At 34.7% G+C, this 19,497-nt stretch overlaps 2 protein-coding genes and 1 non-coding gene across 3 annotated transcripts; all 3 read right to left on the bottom strand.

The window, feature by feature from the left end:
* Positions 1–1,072: 1,072 nt before the first annotated feature.
* LOC117225616 (glutathione S-transferase) lies at positions 1,073–6,358 on the bottom strand. Its single transcript, XM_076523121.1, has 5 exons — positions 6,199–6,358; positions 2,954–3,089; positions 2,624–2,791; positions 2,379–2,518; positions 1,073–1,777 (listed from the first exon to the last, which is right to left on the bottom strand). Exons 2-5 carry the CDS (start codon positions 3,084–3,086, stop codon positions 1,610–1,612), a joined length of 609 nt encoding a protein of 202 aa, XP_076379236.1. The 5' UTR covers positions 3,087–3,089; positions 6,199–6,358; the 3' UTR covers positions 1,073–1,609.
* A 1,931-nt stretch (positions 6,359–8,289) lies between these two features.
* On the bottom strand, positions 8,290–19,116 carry LOC117225613 (uncharacterized). Its single transcript, XM_076522907.1, has 10 exons — positions 18,967–19,116; positions 18,496–18,659; positions 17,645–17,781; positions 17,094–17,261; positions 16,513–16,823; positions 13,880–14,101; positions 10,144–10,279; positions 9,812–9,979; positions 9,567–9,706; positions 8,290–8,995 (listed from the first exon to the last, which is right to left on the bottom strand). The coding sequence occupies exons 3-10, from the start codon at positions 17,775–17,777 to the stop codon at positions 8,828–8,830; spliced, it is 1,446 nt and encodes a 481-aa protein (XP_076379022.1). The 5' UTR covers positions 17,778–17,781; positions 18,496–18,659; positions 18,967–19,116; the 3' UTR covers positions 8,290–8,827.
* On the bottom strand, positions 15,664–15,783 carry LOC143259790 (5S ribosomal RNA). Its single transcript, XR_013033792.1, has one exon. It is a non-coding gene; the product is annotated as a 5S ribosomal RNA (ribosomal RNA).
* Positions 19,117–19,497: the final 381 nt, after the last annotated feature.

The following is a 19,497-nucleotide window of genomic DNA, read 5'->3' as shown; positions in this document are numbered from 1 at the left end:
TGTGCTTCCCGCATCTCGCAATTAACGTAGACGTCTTTTATTTCGCACGAAAATCCGTGGTCTAGTCGTAAGCGACACGATTCTGTGGATAATTTGCCCTTTTCTATCGATTCATTAAATCGAATTCGATCTAATCCAATTTAACTGAATTTAATCTAGTTTGCGTCGATCAGAAAAATGGATATAAAGTGAAAAGTTAATGATAAAGGATCGATCCGTTCAGGTCGTAGATTTCACAGTCCATCGACGATGAATCTATTTATATTACACGAGGTGTTTCTTAACCCTTACCGGACGACGACTTTTTCGGCAGAGTCAGGTAGCAGGACGAGGTGATTTTTGCAAATGTGTCGAGTGTCTTATATGGTACAATAAAGTGATCTTACATATGAATTATCTTACCAAAACGTTATATTTCGTTAGTTTATCTATATTCACACTTTTACGAATATAATTTTACAAAAATTATGATTCGTAGTTTCGTTCGGTGCGATAGTTTATAAAACATTGACCAAGATGCGTTCTTGGTTTATCTGGACATGTATCACAGAAATAGGTCGTCTCATGTCTTCCCTCTGGTTTGTTTCGACTGGAACAAACTTTGCAACATTTCTTTGTGCCAGTAACAATTACATACAGTTTCCCGTTTAGACGAATTTCGTCAGAGTTGGCCGTCGAACTTGAAGATCTATCTCGTGGTTGACGAAAATCTCCTCGCAATTTGTTGATCAAAATTTTGCGAAAGTGTGTAACTGGCTGTTCGTTTCTCTGCCTTTTTACGTGTTTGCAGAGAATGTACGAATTGATTAAACAAATTTCCAGTCCCCGGAAAAATAATTTGCGCCACCACTTCAGGGACTTTCTCATAAAACAGCACGTTGAACAATGTTGGAGATAATGAAATCTAACATAAACACCGACTGTCGCCTCTCACTCGCCGTTCGTCCTGCCGCGCGAAACGCCGTGGCGACCGAGAAGTCGTCCGTTAAGGGTTAAATTATAATCGTAATGTTGAAAACAAAATGCCCGTCGCAAGTAACAAGGGCTTGTATAAATAAATGTTTCGTTCGTGTTACATTCGCAAACGTGTATTTGTTCCGTATAGAGTTCACGGTAGATATAAACATTAACATGAATGTGATTCATATACATCAGCGATTGTTAACAAGAGGAACGTGTATCAAAAGTTTCGCAGAATCGCGCTCTTTATACGTGCATTCGTTCGCACCAAACGAAAATAGTTGAGAAACGCGCGTCAACGCGTGGATACTTCCCATCGTTTTCACACGTGCGAAGACAGCATTAACCATGTGAAACATTCTAAGAGCGACGATCGATCGATGATCGAAGACTTCGTAGGGATGATAGAGGCAGTTTCTTACAAACATGTATTTATTTTTGTACTTTCGACGCGCAACTCCACTTTCTTTATTCGTTCGTCAAATCGAATAAATCTAGCGTAACATTTGTATCGCTATCATATCATGTAGAAGATGTGCGACTGTCTTGTGAAAAAAAATAAACAAAAGATCATCGATAGATTTTTGCTATGCGGAAACTCCTTATCTATCATCCAAGCACCAAAGAGCTCCCCGACCATCTCTCATTTTCAGAATTGCGTTTTCGGTCGCTTGGCGAGGTAAGACTTGATGTTGGGCAGCGCCTTCACTTTCTCCACCAACTTTTTCAGTTCGGGGTGGTTCTTGTTCAATTCCGTCTCCGAGATGACGGACAAGATGTCCGTGTACGCGGTCCACAGAAGGTCTGGCCAGGTTAACTGAAACGGAAACGAAGATTAACTTGTACGCTCGACTTAATTCGAGCGCGCTAAACAGGCCAAACTGTGCACACTCGAGCTAATTCGAGCGGCGTTGTATTTTATGCTGCTATAATTTTTCCCACACTCGAATATAATCGAGAATTGAAAATAACAATGTGAAAGGAACGAAAAAAAATCGTTCTATTGATATTTATCATTTACATGGGATTGTAAAATGTATAACGCTTATTTATTCAAGAATAAAATGTAGCCTTTTTCCATGGAACAAAAGCGCAGTATATCAAAATTCTCCACCAAAAAATTGACTTTTTCTGGTCGGTTCTTTTCAAAAAAACTGTGCGTTAAGGGGTTAAATTAAAATTATTATTGACACTAGAATTACCGAGGATTTATGTGTACAGTAAATCCTCCCTAGAATGCCGAATTTCTGGTTGCTGCGAAATTCGCTGCGCTGGTCCTGCGCCTATGTGATTTATTGCTACGTCGACGCTGAAGTTCGACTCGAATTGACGACACGAAATGGTCTGTTTCGGTGTGAGAAAGGTAAATAAAACCGCGGAACTTTGGCGAGAGTTGACTAAATAAAAGCAATAATTACCTTTCCGCCGACAAAATGTCCGCCGTTCTTCTTGACCTGTTCATTGAACTTGTCAAGATACACGGGAAGTTTCTGGAAGGCGGCTTCTTTGAGTTTCGCTTTGAAACCTGAATCCTGTTCCCAGTGGTATATCGTGAATGCTATGAAAGGAATAATAAAATAAATATTAAGCACTAGAATCTCCGGTAATACTATATTTAGGGGACACTTTTTCAACAGTTCAGCGATCGTATTATAACAAGTACCGTGTCTCAGATCGTCTATGGTGTCGACAGTGGCGTCGATTTGGAAAGCTTCGTACTCGTCGGCACCGTAGAGATTATTTTGCTTGGCGATGAAACGGCAAATTGCCTTCGACTGGTACAAAACCTTGTCGTCGATTTCCAGAACTGGTAGTTGGCCCATTGGCATCTCTGCAAAGATTTGTCGTTATTTGTTAAATAAATTTATTTTTCTTTTTTGCTGTTTTTATTAGTGAAATAAATGGCCACAGTATTTTTCTCTGCACTCTCTATGCTTCCAAACTATATTTAAATATATGCTATGTACATTTATATTTGTATGTTTATACTTACGAGCTTTTAGTTCCGGCCATTCTTCAAATTCAACCCTCTTATCTTCGAACTCGATGCCGCTTTGGTGCAACAGAAATCTTATCGGCTCGCCGAGGCCAGTCAAGTTGAAGTACGTCAACTTGTAGGAAGGCATTATCTACATTCGAGCACAATTTGATTAGAAGCTGTTCCAATCTGTTCCGATATTGCCATAATTAAAGGAGCGATTACAGTTCAATTAAGATTATGGAATGTTTCTGAGGCAGAAACGTTGATTAAAAATTAAAATTGACCGTGTACATGTGTAAACTCGCGATAACGTTTATATCTAGAACGCTGAATTCTTCGTTATTCAAATGCAACAGTTTAGTGACCCGTCCACTATGAGTCAACGATAAGAAGTCGATATTACGTAGTACATAAGTAGTATTAATAATTAATAGTATTAATAAAGTAGTATTAATAAAGTAGTATTAATAATTAGTAGTATTAATAAAGTAGTATTATCAATTACGTAGTGCGTAATTAAAATAAGACCTCTGATCATCGAATTCTGTTGAGCAAAAAGTTAACTCTGACTAGATACATCGACTGGCGACGTCCTTGATAATGTACAATATATGTATAAAGACGGCAAAATAACGATCGTTCTAAAATTAAATGGCGCGTAATCAGATGTCTCCAATCTGACACAATGCAACGTAGTTTTATATGTACGCGTCTGGTATGAATATTTACCTATTTTTCAACGCGTTCTACGGTTCGATCGTTGCAGATTTAAGCGTTGCAACTGAACGGAGACATTTCGCATAGATTCTTTTGTTAATACACTTAATTCTTAATTCAGTTAACTCCCTAATTTACGCTCAGATTGTGTACGAAAATGAATAATTTGGGAAGATTATATATCATATTATGTATATTATATATTTTATTTATTATTTATATATTATTAATATAAATTTTATATTATATATTAATTATATATTATATAATATTTATTATATATTAATTATATATTATATAATATTTATTATATATTATTATATTATTTATTATATTATATTATATATTATATATTATATATTATTTATATATTACTAATTGTCAACAACTATAAAAACTGCAAGGTTTTACATGAGTAGCTGCAAGGCTGTTGCATTTTTGAGCGTGCAATTTGAGCGTCAATTAGGGAGAATTTCTTGTGCAAAGGAAATGTTTCAATTCTATAGAATGACATATCTCCAACATGAGTCATATTTCGCACGATTTAACGTCGAATGTTTCACACGTTCCTTTACCAATGTCATCGCAGATCTAGCAACGCTGGGATCTAACAGCTCACTTGCATTACATTGTACGTATCAGCATGTATCAGCATTTACTGTTGCGCGTGCAACGGGAAGAAGAACCGGCCCGCCCAAGCGATTGACGCGGCTTTAATCTGTTATGTAACAGTCAATAATGCTGCACTCTGGAATATTCTGAAAGATACGTGCATACGAGAATTCGCAACCCAAGTAAACGAATGAACGTTTTCAAATTTCATACGATTACTTATAAACTTTACTTTACTTTACTTTACTTTTAAACTAAACTTTACTTTACTTTACTTTACTTTACTTTACTTTACTTTTAAACAAAACTTAACTTTGCTTTACTTATAAACTTTTACTTATAAACTTTCATACGATTCGCACTATGGGCGAACTTATCGAAAGCCTGCACCGCCTCCGATTTCAGTGGCCTTGAAATTAGTTATACAGAGCGATATTCTGAACAACTTTTCCCTTTCGATTTGGGGCCTGTCGGCCTTAATTTCCGAGATATTGAGAAAAAACTGTCGTTACTACTACATTGAATTTTGTCTATACGTGTAGAACGAGGCATAGTCGTCAGTCACTGATTCGCCGTTGTTTGCTTTCAAACACGACGACGCACCAGGAAGAAGTCTAAATAACGGGTGAACACTTTACTTCTGATCCAATGTAAAACGTAGTCACAGAGGTTTGAGACAACCTTGCAAAAAAGCATGCCTTCAGAATATAAAATACCCCGCCGATGTTAGTATTAATCTATGTGCGTCGCTAGGTGGTTGTTAGCCTAACAGCGCTACGGCTGAATATCTCTTCAAGAGAAATTGTTGCAAGAATAGATCGTGTACAAATTAATTCGATATATGAGCCGTTTATTTTGAAAGTGGCATAAGTCACTTTGTTTTTATGTCGATATATTTAAAGGTTTGCGTTTTAACACGTTTGAAAATATGGATGCTACCTTTCGAGAAGGTTTACTTGTATTTGTTATCTCAGGATACTGTATGTATTGATATATCTATTGGTAATAAAATATATATTGATATATCTATTGATAATACAATATATATTGATATATCTATGGATAATACAATTTATATTGATATATCTATTGATAATACAATATATATTGATATATCTATTGGTAATACAATATATATTGATATATCTATTGATAATACAATATATATTGATATATCTATTGATAATACAATATATATTTTGATATATCTCAGTACAAATAATTTCGTATAAACATTAAAAAATCACCACTTTTCAGTACGGTAAAGTGACTTAAGTCACTTTCAAAATAAACGGCTCATATGCTTCAGTTAATCGTAGAAATTAGTTACAGAAGATTACAAGATAGAAAAGTGATGAACGAACATTCCGACCTTGTTCCTGCTTCCGAATTTTTATCCTATAACAAAAGACCTTGCAAACTGTAACCGGCTAATTGGTATAAGATCTAATTATACGATATGTTAGTGCCGCATTTCAAGAACTTGTAAAACGTAATAATTATGTAATTACTGTAATCGACTTATTATTATTAACTTATTATTACTTATTAATTGATTAATGTGATTACATTAAGAATTAACATTTAAATAATATAATATATATAATATTATATATTATATTATATATATTATATATATATATATATATTATATATTATTATATATATAATATTTGTTTATACGGTTTGCAATACGCATATTCTCTGTGTAGAACAATACGTGATCACTAAACACGGGTTTATAATTTTTTTAAGGAAATTTAATGGAGACAGAATAATTTAATCAAAAATACAGTGAAACTATGATGAAATAGGATAACGAATCTCGGTAAATTTTTCAAAACAATACAATTTCGTCGAAGAACATAGTTTCCTTCGATTAAAAATATTTCTAAAGATAATGCTTTTTATAATATAAATACACTTACGTTTATTTTAGCGAGATGCTGTGATGTACAACCTGACACAACGACTTCTCGCGTTCTACTAACGAGTAGAACTGAGTGCTGTGTAAAACCAGTCCCCAGTCGGCCGTTATAAATTGTATCCTGGGCCACATTCAATCCCCGCCACGTCAATTCCAGCACGATACGGCGCACAGTGGATCGAACTACCGGAACGTTGGACAAGCACTGAAAAACATTATTAACACGTTAACTTCCACGCCGGTTTTACAGAAATTGTCCGCGGCACCACGATGAATTTTCTTTTATGTGATACATATAATGTCGAAATATTATCTGCAATAGATAAGTCACAGTGTATAAGCATGTTTGACATGTTAATTGTGACAGGGGTCACCGTTTGAATTGCCAATGGTAATAATACAAAATTTGAGATATTGACATTTGCTTTAAATTATATATATTTCTATCAATTTAGGCGCGCCGGTCACCGGTGGCCCCCATGGCGTCACCGCCAAGTTAAGTGGCGGTCACCGGTGACCCCCGTGGCATTCAACGTGTTAAAAATGTTATTTAAACCCTTCTAACATTTTCAATGATGCTTATGTCGAGGTTATTTAATCGACGAAAAATTGGTGAAAATTTAATTCTATGTTGGATTCGTGATCGGTGACCTTGGGAACCGCAATTCAGGACCTTTTACATCGCGGTTCTCGAGGTCGCCGATCACAAACCGGTTAGATTAAATTTTTCATCGACTTTTAATCGATAAGAAATACATTTTTTTAATGAAACAGCGGACAATAAGATTACGAATAAAGGTAGGACAAGCAAAGGAAATGCGGGAAGGAAGCCTGGAGCCTCCGCGACCATATAAAAGAGCTAACGGAAGGGTGGAGAATGGGGGTGGAAAGATGGTAGAAGAAAAAGGAATAAATAGAAGATAGGTTGAAGAAACTTGAAACTAAAGGCAACGCCGAAGACGATATCCTAGAAACATTAGAAGCAAAGGAGAGAACAGAAGAAGCAGGAGAAAGAAGAGATGAACGAAAAAAATATAAGAATTAAGGGAGGAGAGATGACAGTGAAGGAAACTGTGATAGAGAGAAACGATGGAAGAATTATGGATAATTTGCCCTTTTCTATCGATTCATTAAATCGAATTCGATCTAATCCAATTTAACTGAATTTAATCTAGTTTGCGTCGATCAGAAAAATGGATATAAAGTGAAAAGTTAATGATAAAGGATCGATCTGTTCAGGTCGTAGATTTCACAGTCCATCGACGATGAATCTATTTATATTACACGAGGTGTTTCTTAACCCTTACCGGACGACGACTTTTTCGGCAGTCAGGTAGCAGGACGAGGTGATTTTTGCAAATGTGTCGAGTGTCTTATATGGTACAATAAAGTGATCTTACATATGAATTATCTTACCAAAACGTTATATTTCGTTAGTTTATCTATATTCACACTCTTACGAATATAATTTTACAAAAATTATGATTCGTAGTTTCGTTCGGTGCGATAGTTTATAAAACATTGACCAAGATGCGTTCTTGGTTTATCTGGACATGTATCACATAAATAGGTCGTCTCATGTCTTCCCTCTGGTTTGTTTCGACTGGAACAAACTTTGCAACATTTCTTTGTGCCAGTAACAATTACATACAGTTTCCCGTTTAGACGAATTTCGTCAGAGTTGGCCGTCGAACTTGAAGATCTATCTCGTGGTTGACGAAAATCTCCTCGCAATTTGTTGACCAAAATTTTGCGAAAGTTCAAATGTGTAACTGGCTGTTCGTTTCTCTGCCTTTTTACGTGTTTGCAGAGAATGTACGAATTGATTAAACAAATTTCCAGTCCCCGGAAAAATAATTTGCGCCACCACTTCAGGGACTTTCTCATAAAACAGCACGTTAAACAATGTTGGAGATAATGAAATCTAACATAAACACCGAATGTCGCCTCTCACTCGCCGTTCGTCCTGCCGCGCGAAACGCCGTGGCGACCGAGAAGTCGTCCGTTAAGGGTTAAATTATAATCGTAATGTTGAAAACAAAATGCCCGTCGCAAGTAACAAGGGCTTGTATAAATAAATGTTTCGTTCGTGTTACATTCGCAAACGTGTATTTGTTCCGTATAGAGTTCACGGTAGATATAAACATTAACATGAATGTGATCCATATACATCAGCGATTGTTAACAAGAGGAACGTGTATCAAAAGTTTCGCAGAATCGCGCTCTTTATACGTGCATTCGTTCGCACCAAACGAAAATAGTTGAGAAACGCGCGTCAACGCGTGGATACTTCCCATCGTTTTCACACGTGCGAAGACAGCATTAACCATGTGAAACATTCTAAGAGCGACGATCGATCGATGATCGAAGACTTCGTAGGAATGATAGAGGCAGTTTCTTGCGAACATGTATTTATTTTTGTACTTTCGACGCGCAACTCCACTTTCTTTATTCGTTCGTCAAATCGAATAAATCTAGCGTAACATTTGTATCGCTATCATATCATGTAGAAAATGTGCGACTGTCTTGTGAAAAAAAAATAAACAAAAGATCATCGATAGATTTTTGCTATGCGGAAACTCCTTATCTATCATCCAAGCACCAAAGAGCTCCCCGACCGTCTCTCATTTTCAGAATTGCGTTTTCGGTCGCTTGGCGAGGTAAGACTTGATGTTGGGCAGCGCCTTCACTTTCTCCACCAACTTTTTCAGTTCGGGGTGGTTCTTGTTCAATTCCGTCTCCGACATGACGGACAAGATGTCCATGTACGCGGTCCACAGAAGGTCTGGCCAGGTTAACTGAAACGGAAACGAAGATTAACTTGTACGCTCGAGTTAATTCGAGCGCGCTAAACAGGCCAAACTGTGCACACTCGAGCTAATTCGAGCGGCGTTGTATTTTATGCTGCTATAATTTTTCCCACACTCGAATATAATCGAGAATTGAAAATAACAATGTGAAAGGAACGAAAAAAAATCGTTCTATTGATATTTATCATTTACATGGGATTGTAAGCTGTAACGCTTATTTATTCAAGAATAAAATATAGCCTTTTTCCATGGAACAAAAGCGCAGTATATCAAAATTCTCTACTAAAAAATTGACATTTTTTGGCCGGTTCTTTTCAAAAAAACTGTGCGTTAAGGGGTTAAATTAAAATGATTATTGACACTAGAATTACCGAGGATTTATGTGTACAGTAAATCCTCCCTAGAATGCCGAATTTCGGGTTGCCTATGTGATTTATTGCTACGTCGACGCTGAAGTTCGACTCGAATTGACGACACGAAATGGTCTGCTTCGGTGTGAGAAGGGTAAATAAAACCGCGGAACTTTGGCGAGAGTTGACTAAATAAAAGCAATAATTACCTTTCCGCCGACAAAATGTCCGCCGTTCTTCTTGACCTGTTCATTGAACTTGTCAAGATACACGGGAAGTTTCTGCAAGGCGGCTTCTTTGAGTTTCGCTTTGAAACCTGGATCCTGTTCCCAGTGGTATATCGTGACTGCTGTGAAAGGAATAATAAAATAAATATTAAGCACTAGAATCTCCGATAATACTATATTTAGCGGACACTTTTTCAACAGTTCAGCGATCGCATTATAACAAGTACCGTGTCTCAGATCGTCTATGGTGTCGATAGTGGCGTCGATTTGGAAAGCTTCGTACTCGTCGGCACCGTAGAGATTATTTTGCTTGGCGATGAAACGGCAAATTGCCTTCGACTGGTACAAAACCTTGTCGTCGATTTCCAGAACTGGTAGTTGGCCCATTGGCATCTCTGCAAAGATTTGTCGTTATTTGTTAAATAAATTTATTTTCCTTTTTTGCTGTTTTTATTAGTGAAATAAATGGCCACAGTATTTTTCTCTGCACTCTCTATGCTTCCAAACTATATTTAAACGTATGCTATGTGTACATTTATATACGTATATTTATACTTACGAGCTTTTAGTTCCGGCCATTCTTCAAATTCAACCCTCTTATCTTCAAACTCGATGCCGCTTTGGTGCAACAGAAATCTTATCGGCTCGCCGAGGCTAGTCAAGTTGAAGTACGTCAACTTGTAGGAAGGCATTATCTACATTCGAGCACAATTTGATTAGAAGCTGTTCCAATCTGTTCCGATATTGCCATAATTAAAGGAGCGATTACAGTTCAATTAAGATTATGAAATGTTTCTGAGGCAGAAACGTTGATTAAAAATTAAAATTGACCGTGTACATGTGTAAACTCGCGATAACGTTTATATCTAGAACGCTGAATTCTTCGTTATTCAAATGCAACAGTTTAGTGACCCGTCCACTATGAGTCAACGATAAGAAGTCGATATTACGTAGTACGTAAGTAGTATTAATAATTAATAGTATTAATAAAGTAGTATTAATGAAGTAGTATTAATAAAGTAGTATTATCAATTACGTAGTACGTAATTAAAATAAGACCTCTGATCATCGAATTCTGTTGAGCAAAAAGTTAACTCTGACTAGGTACATCGACTGGCGACGTCCTTGATAATGTACAATATATGTATAAAGACGGCAAAATAACGATCGTTCTAAAATTAAATGGCGCGTAATCAGATGTCTCCAATCTGACACAATGCAACGTAGTTTTATATGTACGCGTCTGGTATGAATATTTTCCTATTTTTCAACGCGTTCTACGATTCGATCGTTGCAGATTTAAGCGTTGCAACTGAACGGAGACATTTCGCATAGATTCTTTTGTTAATACACTTAATTCTTAATTCAGTTAACTCCCTAATTTACGCTCAGATTGTGTACGAAAATGAATAATTTGGGAAGATTATATATCATATTATGTATATTATATATTTTATTTATTATTTATATATTATTAATATAAATTTTATATTACATATTAATTATATATTATATAATATTTATTATATATTATTATATTATATTTTATTTATTATTATTATTATATTATATATTATATATTAATTATATATTATTTATATATTACTAATTGTCAACAACTATAAAAACTGCAAGGTTTTACATGAGTAGCTGCAAGGCTGTTGCATTTTTTAGCGTACATTTTGAGCGTCAATTAGGGAGAATTTCTTGTGCAAAGAAATGTTTCAATTCTAAAGAATGACGTATCTCCAACATGAGTCATATTTCGCACGATTTAACGTCGAATGTTTCACACGTTCCTTTACCAATGTCATCGCAGATCTAGCAACACTGGGATCTAACAGCTCACTTGCATTACATTGTACGTATCAGCATGTATCAGCAATTACTGTTGCGCGTGCAACGGGAAGAAGAACCGGCCCGCCCAAGCGATTGACGCGGCTTTAACACGTTCCGTGCCGAGCTTTTTTTACTCGAATCTTCACACTTTGATATTTTACTAAAACTTGAGGTATTACGTGCAATTATTAATTCTCGTACACATAACAACGTAACAAAAACTTATCAACGCCCATTCTTGCGGTGGAAATTGATTCTTCGGTTCTACATTTCTTGTAAACAATTTGTTCAGTTCACTAAGTAAACATGCAAGCGTGTACCATCGATGGTACACGTGGCACGGAACATGTTAATCAGTTATGTGACAGTCAATAATGCTGCACTTTGGAATATTCTGAAAGATACGTGCATACGAGAATTCGCAACCCAAGTAAACGAATGAACGTTTTCAAATTTCATACGATTACTTATAAACTTTACTTTACTTTACTTTACTTTACTTTACTTTACTTTACTTTACTTTACTTTTAAACAAAACTTTACTTTACTTTACTTATAAACTTTTACTTATAAACTTTCATACGATTCGCACTATGGGCGAACTTATCGAAAGCCTGCACCGCCTCCGATTTCAGTGGCCTTGAAATTAGTTATACAGAGCGATATTCTGAAGAACTTTTCCCTTTCGATTTGGGGCCTGTCGGCCTTAATTTCCGAGATATTGAGAAAAAACTGTCGTTACTACTACATTGAATTTTGTCTATACGTGTAGAACGAGGCATAGTCGTTAGTCACTGATTCGCCGTTGTTTGCTTTCAAACACGACGACGCACCAGGAAGAAGTCTAAATAACGGGTGAACACTTTAGTTCTGATCCAATGTAAAACGTAGTCACAGAGGTTTGAGACAACCTTGCAAAAAAGCATGCCTTCAGAATATAAAATACCCCGCCGACGTTAGTATTAATCTATGTGCGTCGCTAGGTGATTGTTAGCCTAACAGCGCTACGGCTGAATATCTCTCCAAGAGAAATTGTTGCAAGAATAGATCGTGTACAAATTAATTCGATATATGAGCCGTTTATTTTGAAAGTGGCATAAGTCACTTTGTTTTTATGTCGATATATTTAAGGGTTTGCGTTTTAACACGTTTGAAAATATGGATGCTACCTTTCGAGAAGGTTTACTTGTATTTGTTATCTCAGGATACTGTATGTATTGATATATCTACTGGTAATAAAATATATATTGATATATCTATTGATAATACAATATATATTGATATATCTATGGATAATACAATTTATATTGATATATCTATTGATAATACAATATATATTGATATATCTATTGATAATAAAATATATATTGATATATCTATTGATAATACAATATGTATTGATATATCTATTGATAATACAATATATATTGATATATCTATTGATAATACAATATATATTGATATATCTATTGATAATACAATATATATTGATATATCTATTAATAATAAAATATATATTGATATATCTATTGATAATACAATATGTATTGATATATCTATTGATAATACAATATATATTGATATATCTATTGATAATACAATATATATTGATATATCTATTGATAATACAATATATATTGATATATCTATTGATAATAAAATATATATTGATATATCTATTGATAATACAATATATATTGATATATCTATTGATAATACAATATATATTTTGATATATCTCAGTACAAATAATTTCGTATAAACATTAAAAAATCACCACTTTTCAGTACGGTAAAGTGACTTAAGTCACTTTCAAAATAAACGGCTCATATGCTTCAGTTAATCGTAGAAATTAGTTACAGAAGATTACAAGATAGAAAAGTGATGAACGAACATTCCGACCTTGTTCCTGCTTCCAAATTTTTATCCTATAACAAAAGACCTTGCAAACTGTAACCGGCTAATTGGTATAAGATCTAATTATACGATATGTTAGTGCCGCATTTCAAGAACTTGTAAAACGTAATAATTATGTAATTACTGTAATCGACTTATTATTATTAACTTATTATTACTTATTAATTGATTAATGTGATTACATTAAGAATTAACATGTAAATAATATAATATATATAATATTATATATTATATTATATATATTATATATATATATATATTATATATTATTATATATATAATATTTATTTATACGGTTTTCAATACGCATATTCTCTGTGTAGAACAATACGTGATCACTAAACACGGGTTTATAATTTTATTAAGGAAATTTAATGGAGACAGAATAATTTAATCAAGAATACAGTGAAACTATGATGAAATAGGATAACGAATCTCGGTAAATTTTTCAAAACAATACAATTTCGTCGAAGAACATAGTTTCCTTCGATTAAAAATATTTCTAAAGATAATGCTTTTTATAATATAAATACACTTACGTTTATTTTAGCGAGATGCTGTGATGTACAACCTGATACAACGACTTCTCGCGTTCTACTAAGGAGTAGAACTGAGTGTTGTGTAAAACCAGTCCCCAGTCGGCCGTTATAAATTGTATCCTGGGCCATATTCAATCCCCGCCACGTCAATTCCAGCACGATACGGCGCACAGTGGATGGAACCACCGGAACGTTGGACGAACACTGAAAAACATTATTAACACGTTAACTTCCACGCCGGTTTTACAGAAATTGTCCGCGGCGCCACGATGAATTTTCTTTTATGTGATACATATAATGTCGAAATATTATCTGCAATAGATAAGTCACAGTGTATAAGCATGTTTGACATATTAATTGCGACAGGGGTCACCGTTTGAATTGACAATGGTAATAATACAAAATTTGAGATATTGACATTTGTTTTAAATTATATATATTTCTATCAATTTAGGCGCGCCGGTCACCGGTAGTCCCCATGGCGTCACCGCCAAGTTAAGTGCCGGTCACCGGTGACCCCCGTGGCATTCAACGTGTTAAAAATGTTATTTAAACCCTTCTAACATTTTCAATGATGCTTATGTCGAGGTTATTTAATCGACGAAAAATTGGTGAAAATTTAATTCTATGTTGGATTCGTGATCGGTGACCTTGGGAACCGCAATTCAGGACCTTTTACATCGCGGTTCTCGAGGTCGCCGATCACAAACCGGTTAGATTAAATTTTTCATCAACTTTTAATCGATAAGAAATACATTTTTTTAATGAAACAGCGGACAATAAGATTACGAATAAAGGTAGGACAAGCAAAGGAAATGCGGGAAGGAAGCCTCGAGCCCCCGCGACCATATAAAAGAGCTAACGGAAGGGTGGAGAATGGGGGTGGAAAGATGGTAGAAGAAAAAGGAATAAATAGAAGATAGGTTGAAGAAACTTTAAACTAAAGGCAACGCCGAAGACGATATCCTAGAAACATTAGAAGCAAAGGAGAGAACAGAAGAAGCAGGAGAAAGAAGAGAAGAACGAAAAAAATATAAGAATTAAGGGAGGAGGGATGACAGTGAAGGAAACTGTGATAGAGAGAAACAATGGAAGAATTATTGGACCGCAAACTTGGCATAAAGACTGAAGTTGAGGCGGCGAGATGGGTAAGAAAAAAAGCGAAGGGCGCCGTGATAGTGGCGGCAAAGTTTCCGAGCTGGGAAGACGGGGATATGGTTATGATAAAGACCTAAAAAAGAAAGGGAGATATATATATATATATATATATATATATATATATATACATATATATAAATTCTTCCCAATTTTTCTTCAGCTTGCAAGCAAAAATGGACTCGCGACTCATTTTTCTTATAGTTGCCGATTGCCAACAATTATAAAAACGAAATGCAAGGCTCGAATAATTGTATCTGCTCTTCCCAAATTGTCCATTTTTGTTTACGAGCTGAAAAGAAAATTGGACAGAATTCACTGTACTGCAGAAATTGCCAGAGAAGAAAAGAAAACCTTGACGATCCTCTAAAAGTTATGGTTTTGTATGTTTCACTACGATGACTTGCGGTTTTATGCGCGGTAAAACGCTTCGTCAAACATATTCTGCAGTTTTATAATAACAACAACAGTTCATTATCACTAATGTAGAAAACAATTTACTGGAAATTGATACTATCTACAAGTGGCTAATCTGATTCGTGCTTACCAATTCGATAAGGGAAACCGTAAAAGTGTACGATCATCCATTGCAGACGTTTATATGAAGGAAATGAATAAAAATAAAAAAGTGCCAACAGCACGTGGTGTTCCCAAGCGGTCACCCATCCAAGTACTGACCACGCTCAACGCTGTTTAACTTCGATGATCGGACGAGAATCGGTTCTTTGCAACGTGATATGGCCGTTGACGAGTTCTAAAAAAGTGACAATACAATTTCTTATTAATTCTAGTGCATATCCCACGCTGCAAATCTAAATAACCGTGAACAATAATCCTGACAAAGTTAAAAAAAGAACATACTTCAAACTAGATCTGAATCACACTATCCATTAAAATGTTTCTATCTTCCCTATCATTTTCCTTTCCTAAAATATTAAAATATGGAGTAAGCAGAGCACTTTTCAGTATATAATTTAGAAGTTTTCTTCCTACATCCGGTTTTTGCCTAGATTTTTTCTCGGGGTAACGTCTAGATCCGTTTTTATTGCACAACCGACCTGCCCTCTTTTAAAAAGAGCTAGCACTATAAAGTCTGGCCTGAATTTGGCTTGGACAAAGCGTTGGTGCCAAATCCATGCGACATGCGTAAGCAAATGGCTCCATATCTGACACGAATGTTCACTGTCAAATTCATTACAAATTCAGGACATATTGGGTAGCAACGAAGAGGTTAAATACGGACGTACGTCGAACTAATTTAAGTGGGAAAAATGGCTAGTTTATTAAACAAATTATTTATTTGAATACAAAAGTATAATACTTTAGTTTTAACAGTCTACATCTTTGAATATCTTTATGTAGTTATTTTACATAGATAGACGTTAATATATGCTGTAGTAAATGTTGTAGATATAGCAACATGTGGAGTTATGGAAATTTCAAATGGAGTATTTTCGATACACCCTGTGTAGCATTTACGCATTCCATTGAGATTGTGGGCGTTTCTCAATCCAGCTCTTAATTGATGGCACATTGAGGACCTTCTCGTTTAGCTGTTTCAAATTTTCATAGTTCTCGATAATATCGGACTTCATCATGAAGTTCAAGTATTCAAGAAGACCAGCGAACGTAATGTCGGCCCAAGTCAAAGCACCGCCGACGAAGTAGCCATCATTCTTCTTCACTTCAGCGTCCAAGCGTTCCAAATAGTACGGTACCAGTTCCTTGGCAACTTTCAGTTTCTCATCCTTTGCCGTTTCATTGGCCTCGTACGCGTACGCCGCAATTTCTGAAAGAAAATTATTGGTCATGAAAATATTGACGTATAAACTTATCTGCTCTTTGTCCAACATTTTAATTCAATTTAAGATTTTGAAATAGGAGCAACTTAGAAATTCCTGTCTTTCTCTAATAGTTTCAATAAACTGAAAGCAATGTTTTCATATAATTGGATTCTTCCTTTTTCGTATGGTATCTGCTCATTTTTGTCATATACACATAAAATTCGATGTCTAGTAATTATAGTCAATATGCTAATAATAATCCATATAATCCATACTTGAACGAAGATCATGAATAGTATCAACAATGACATCAATTTCAAGAGCTTCCCAGTCGTTCTTTCCAGCAAGGCCAAACTGCTTTGCCAAGTAGCGAGAAATGGCTACAGATTGGGCAACTTTCTTGCCATCAATTTCAAGAACAGGAACTTGACCAAATGGCATTTCTAAAAGCATAAAAATATAATAAAAATTTTAATATAAAATTATTCATTATTTTTATATAATTTTAAGCGTGATTAACACACTTCAGCACTGTTGATTTAAAAGACATTATGATTTCTACATATATACAAGTTGAATTAAAAAATTTAAGTTACCATCAGACAACTATATCTATAGATACAGTATTATCTGCTTCAAAGAATAATATTTGATTGGTATCTGACGTAGAACTTGAAACATTCGCTAACAGAATATCTTACAGATATAGATATAAACATGTTCGATTACATTTTATATCGATTGAAGAATAGTAAATACTTGAACTATTCAGTGCTACAACAATTAGCGAGAAAAATAAAACACAAGAGTTAAAATTTATTGTTACCAGGTTTTAGATTGGGCCAGTCCTTTCTATCGAAGCGGTAATCCTCAAATTCGGCACCTCCATAACTGAGCAGGAATCGAATTGGTTCGCCTAAAGCTGATACTGGGAAATAGGTCAGTTTATAAGTTGGCATCTTTCTGTAACGGAAAAGAAAAAAATTAGTTCATCCAGACCCCTTTAAAATACATAATTTTATTTTAATATCAATTGTAATTTTCGGATTAATATTTAAATAAAAATCTTTCAGAACAAAGCAACTTCGAGATGTCTAAAAAAAAATATATACATCATGGTTCCGCGTGTAATGACTGCCGCGACTGATATCCTAATTATGTATAATGACTATATATATAACTAAAATTTATTACTGTATTTTTTGTTATAATGTTACATATTCATTACTACCATTAGAAGTTACTGGTATACATATAAAAATACATATTACTTCAAAGTAACATTAAATCATTGCGGCGGTTAGTCGTAATAACCGGCCATTGTGAGAACCATTTGCTGCATTCCTTCGCTGAGTACATGGTAATACGTATTGCGCTCTGTTGCTATTAAAGCTTTCACAGCGGTAAATATTTACGACCTCTGTCCAATAATTATCGTAATTTTTGTAAATAAATCTATGAACTTAACATACGGAATACAAATCTAGTACGGTACATTCTAACTTCCAGAATGATCTTCCTCAATGTCAAATAACCGGCTCGAACAAGGAGGTGAAATATACGAAGGAAAAGTACGTACTGTCGTACGTATAATGAATGTAAAGTACAAAATTCAGAGTAAAAATGATGTGAACATCAAAAACGTACGAAACCGACGAACAATATTAACATACTTACGACGATTCTCCTGATATTGCAACAGAAGCGTGAAATAGTAACGGTCAGTTATAGTTCTGAATACTTACTGGTTCTGTGTTGTAAGCTTGCAAGATTTAAAGAAATTCTATTTCAGCGCCGTCGACGGTAGAGAGACGAACTTCGGTATAGGTGAGAACGCCACTCTATAGAATAATAAATACTGGTAGATTTACAGAGCTTGAACTTCAAAGTATGTATGATATTAATTTAATATGTTTGTTTAAACAAATAGTTTAGACGTACATATAGCGAAATCTCAACAATATCTATTAACAAATATACGGCTAGAAGTTATTACGTGGGCGAGGATTATGAAATCGGACACTTTTTGGAATAACACTTTAAATATTACTGAAATTTTGATATGTCGTAATTAGCTATATGTATTTCCAGATAATAGAAATTTAAAATATTAAATTTAAAATATAAGGGTGAAAGTTTATATCTAACCTTTTAAAATGATCACTTGTAGAACGTTGTAAGATTTGTGTTTGCGAAGTCACAGGTGTTCGAAGTTCGATAACTAATCTAGTAGCAGCTTATAGCACACTTTGTTCCAATATAATCGAGGAAAATGATTTATGAGATCGAAAGGTGAAGCATTTTATTCGATTTGCGGATGAATGATTGTACACTTTTATGGTCTCGCTTATCGAATTGGTAAACACAAGTCAGATTAGCTATTTCTAGATTATAGTATTTTTTTTTACCAGTAAATTGTTATCTATATTAGTGATAATAATCTGCTTTTAGTATATTATTGCACAATCCGTTCGACGAAGCGTTTTTTCTGAATTTCATAACAATGTACTCTATTGCATAAAACCGCAAGTCACGTAGTAAAATATATAATATTATAATTTTTGAAAGAGTTTCCCATAAAAATATACGTATTATATATCCTAGTATGTAGTAAATTCGTGGTTACATACTTCGTTGCTTTAAAAATCTGAAACGACACCGCATATAATTAACAAATGT

Source organism: Megalopta genalis, chromosome 6, assembly GCF_051020955.1.
Source record: "Megalopta genalis isolate 19385.01 chromosome 6, iyMegGena1_principal, whole genome shotgun sequence".
In the NCBI taxonomy this organism is placed as follows: Eukaryota; Metazoa; Arthropoda; class Insecta; order Hymenoptera; family Halictidae; genus Megalopta; species Megalopta genalis.
The sequence above is the reverse complement of the archived record's forward strand: the minus strand, read 5'-3'. Positions and strand labels throughout refer to the sequence as shown.

What these genes read in the sequence shown, in the direction of transcription:
- LOC117225616 (XM_076523121.1), bottom strand. Translation starts at nt 3,086, where the DNA reads ATGCCTTCCTACAAGTTGACGTACTTCAACTTGACTGGCCTCGGCGAG. An exon ending in ATGGCCGGAACTAAAAGCTC is followed by an intron (nt 2,792 to 2,953) that starts GTAAGTATAAAC and finishes AAATCTTTGCAG; the next exon opens with AGATGCCAATGGGCCAACTA. An exon ending in CATAGACGATCTGAGACACG is followed by an intron (nt 2,519 to 2,623) that starts GTACTTGTTATA and finishes TTCCTTTCATAG; the next exon opens with CATTCACGATATACCACTGG.
- LOC117225613 (XM_076522907.1), bottom strand. Translation starts at nt 17,777, where the DNA reads ATGCCAACTTATAAACTGACCTATTTCCCAGTATCAGCTTTAGGCGAA. An exon ending in CACAATCTCAATGGAATGCG is followed by an intron (nt 14,102 to 16,512) that starts TAAATGCTACAC and finishes GGAAGTTAACGT; the next exon opens with GTTAATAATGTTTTTCAGTG. An exon ending in GACATTTTGTCGGCGGAAAG is followed by an intron (nt 8,996 to 9,566) that starts GTAATTATTGCT and finishes TTTCCGTTTCAG; the next exon opens with TTAACCTGGCCAGACCTTCT.